This window comes from Hevea brasiliensis, chromosome 9 (assembly GCF_030052815.1).
Source record: "Hevea brasiliensis isolate MT/VB/25A 57/8 chromosome 9, ASM3005281v1, whole genome shotgun sequence".
Taxonomy (NCBI): Eukaryota; Viridiplantae; Streptophyta; class Magnoliopsida; order Malpighiales; family Euphorbiaceae; genus Hevea; species Hevea brasiliensis.
The window spans coordinates 91,316,772-91,320,445 of NC_079501.1; the positions used below are offsets into that span (position 1 = coordinate 91,316,772).

A 3,674-nucleotide genomic window follows, 5' to 3' on the forward strand; every position below is an offset into this window, starting at 1 on the left:
AAAACAATATTTCTACAAGACTTATGAAAAAAATAATATTTTAAAATTTTCCTAAAAATTACCTTTTCAATAAATTTTTTCAGAAAAAAGGAAATTTTGTCCAGAAAAATATTTAAATAATAATTTTAAATTATCACATTAAAATCGATTGATTGATGTGATCTAAATAATCTGATCAATTATATTATTAAAGTTTAAATTTTATTAATTTAAAATAAAATTTTATTAGTCCACCGAAAAAAAAAAAAAATTTTATTATATTTTAACGAAAATAAATGACACACTCTTCACTCCACCGAAATATGGCTGCTGGAATGGCCTTAAGATCTTCTTGTTCTTCTGCCACTTCAAGACTCTCTCTTCCACTTTCTCCCTCAGCTTCATCACCTTCCAGACCTTCTTTCTTTAAATTTGTGTTGAGACCCATCTCTGTTTCACTCCCAACTTCAACCACCATCTCTTTCTTGGCTGTCTTTACATGTCTTCATGAAGCCAAAGCTTTCACTCTTTCGACAGATCAGATTGTCTCCTCTCTCACTGAGGTAAGTAAAATTTACTTTCTACAACTGATAGCTTTTGTACTTTATAATTTATATATACCCTTTTCTTGAAATTGCTGCTTCTTTGAAATTTTGATAGGTGGAGAAGACAATTGATCAGGTTCAGGAAGTTGGTTCTGATTTTTTTGACACTGCTCAACGTGTTTTTGGGATTGTTAGTGATGCTTTGAAGCCTGGCGTAGATGCTGCATTGCCAGTTGTAAAGCAAGCTGGAGATCAAGCATTGAAGATCGCTTCTCCTGCAATTTCTGAGGCCTCAAAGAAAGCCCTAGAAGCAATTCAAAGCTCTGGCATCGACACACGGCCTGTTCTTTCTGCTGCTAAGGTTTCACTTTTCAATTTTCATCGTCATTTTCTTTTCCCATCAATTTTGGAGTCTAGATTTTCTTGTATTGCTTTGGAGGATTGGCGCTTACCAGCATTCACGGAAATTGAAACCCATTTCATTGCCTGCTTGAAATTGTTATCCAGGCAGTAGAGGAACATTTCTTAGGTTTTGAAATCATTGTTCTGTGCATTGTCATTTTTAGTTGATCAAGATGCAATTTTTATCTCAAAAATTAGAACTATAATGAGTAGAATAATTGATTATGGATTCTACAAAGAATTAATATGCTCACATTGGAGAACTGTTGCAATTCTGATTGTTTGGTATCATTGGCTTGGACCTGTGAATAATTCAAAATCAAGTGAATTTGATGGATTGTATAGAAACTAATAAGAGCCTCTTGTGTTTTACATATGACTGTTTATTTTGCTTTGGACCATGTTAATAGTTTTTTTTTTCTTCAACATGTTATTCAAACAAGTCTATTTAAGAATTTAGTAAATTATCTCATGTTAATTTCAGTTTTTTAGTTATTAAGATTTCATCATAAGTAAATATGAGAATTTAGCAAAACTGTACACAGACAGCTGCTGATGCTGCACAGCAGACCACGAAGGTAATCGAAGAGATGAAACCCATAGCTACTTCAACTTTTGAAACCATTCTGTCAGCAGATCCTGTTGTGATTGTAGGAACTTCTGGAGCAATTTTTCTGGCATACCTACTCTTTCCTCCCATATGGTCTGTCATCTCCTTCAGCTTCCGTGGTTACAAAGGTGAATCTAATGTTTCGCTTAATGTAGGGAGGCTTGAATGGATTCCACTAGTAGATATAGACAAGTGAAAATGAAGTATAAAAAGAGATTAGATTTAGGTACCATAGTAACCCTTTGAAATTCCAGTTACTGGTTCAATATTGAATATGAGCCTTTATTTCACAGAGCTTTCCTAGGTATAATGGCTCAATACAGTGAATAGTGTCGTGGTGAGTCACTTTTTATTACAGAATTTTCATAAGTTTCATACACATTCTGTATTCCATTATTCACTTTCTGCATTTACTTTATTCAGTTTTGCATAGTTGTATTTGTTCATCGACATTTTGTAATCACATTTTTAACAACTAATTCACTTACTATATTTGTTCATTCGATTTCTTAATCACTACAGCACTGTTCCGTTCACTGTAGTGGCTCACCACACCAAGGATTTTCATATTTCATATTCCTTCCTGTCTAGCTTTTTCAAGTTTGTACTAGAGGAAGTTATGGAATAATGGGAAACTAATATTATGAAGTGGGGCTAATCCATGTCTTTCTGTGACCCTTTAGGTGAGCTGACTTCTGCTCATACCCTTGATCTAGTATCTACAAAAAATTATGTTATGATCGACATTCGTTCAGAGAAGGAGAAGAAGAAGGCTGGTATACCCCGCCTTCCCTCCAATGCTAAGAACAAGATGATTGCAATTCCGTAAGTAAATAAATCTATTTGTTTCAGTGCATTCATTTCATTTTTGTGATCCAGCAGAAAAAGTCAAGAATATTAGGACTATTCCTGCTGTTTCTTATTTCTTTGGCTGTTAAGTATTATGAGATTAAAAGTAAAAAAATGCACTACGGAAGCTTGTCACCTTCCTTCTTTTCTTAGAAATATAACTATCTACCTGATAGTAAAAAGATTTTAGAAGATGCAAAAGTTATTGTTGTATGATTTCTAATTTCCCTAACCAGACAACCAGTTGCACCAGGCATGCTAGAAATCCTTTTGAGATTAAGCAATGCATTGGAAGGTTGAGAATCCTTGACTTGCATTCTTTCTTTGCTTTCTTCTTTTATGGTTCTTATTCCAGTTTAGATCAGCATTTTTCATTTATAACTTATCATTACCACTGATGTTTAAGTTTGGAAGAGCTACCAAGCAAGTTGAGAGACCTTGTCAGAAATGTAAAGAAAGTAGAAGCTGAATTAGCTGCTTTGAAGATTTCATATCTCAAGAAAATCAACAAAGGCTCCAACATTGTTATCATGGACTCGTGGGTTCTTCCTCCTTGCTTCTCTCCTATGATCTATATATATAGCTCTGCTTTAAAGATCCAATGATTTCTTTCTTTCATGTTTTTTCTGGCTTTTAACTTGAATGCCTTGAGATATTCAGGTACTCAGATTCAGCGAAAACGGTTGCCAGAGCACTAACAAGTCTTGGATTTAAGAACTGCTGGATTGTAGCGGATGGATTTTCTGGAAGCAAAGGATGGTTACAGAGTCGACTAGGCGCAGATTCATATAACATATCTTATGCTGAGGTTCTCTCACCTTCCCGAATAATTCCTGCTGCAGCTAGACATTTGGGAAAAACCAATGTTAAATTGCTTCCTGGATCTGATTAAAATTTTTCCCTCATCCAATTCAATGAATCAGAAATGCTTGAATGTGCATTCTCGGTTTAAAATAGTCATCTAGATGTATCTCCTGTAATTCTTTAAATGTTAGGAAATCAATTTTTGTTCGATTTTATTTCTTCTGTTGCCTTGATTTTATTGCTTGTTTCAATCAGGTAATAACATCAAAGAAGCTTAATACAGTGTCGACACCATATTTTGGCCGACCCCTAGAATCAATAAAAATTCTTCTTTGAACAGCTAATCACGTTTCCGATCCCTCTTTGATAGGCGGTCACATTTCCGATCTCTCCTCACAAAGAATTGAATCAATGCTAAGTCCTCACATTCATTAAAGCCTCGCCGATCTCTCAAATCATTTACCGACCTCTCAAACCCGTTGTCG

The 3,674-nt window shown here is 34.7% G+C and overlaps 1 protein-coding gene across 1 annotated transcript; it reads left to right on the forward strand.

Annotated features, from left to right (window-relative positions):
* The first annotated feature begins 301 nt into the window (after positions 1 to 301).
* LOC110646481 (calcium sensing receptor, chloroplastic) lies at positions 302 to 3,404 on the forward strand. The gene is made up of 6 exons (XM_021799923.2): positions 302 to 542; positions 640 to 885; positions 1,472 to 1,664; positions 2,220 to 2,361; positions 2,792 to 2,923; positions 3,046 to 3,404. Exons 1-6 carry the CDS (start codon positions 303 to 305, stop codon positions 3,275 to 3,277), a joined length of 1,185 nt encoding a protein of 394 aa, XP_021655615.2. The 5' UTR covers position 302; the 3' UTR covers positions 3,278 to 3,404.
* The last annotated feature ends 270 nt before the right edge of the window (positions 3,405 to 3,674 follow it).

Excerpts from the sequence above, each read along its gene's own strand:
- LOC110646481 (XM_021799923.2), top strand. The coding sequence starts at position 303 with ATGGCTGCTGGAATGGCCTTAAGATCTTCTTGTTCTTCTGCCACTTCA. Across the intron at positions 543-639 it reads TTGTCTCCTCTCTCACTGAG|GTGGAGAAGACAATTGATCA; the intron begins GTAAGTAAAATT and ends AAATTTTGATAG. Across the intron at positions 2,924-3,045 it reads AACATTGTTATCATGGACTC|GTACTCAGATTCAGCGAAAA; the intron begins GTGGGTTCTTCC and ends TGAGATATTCAG.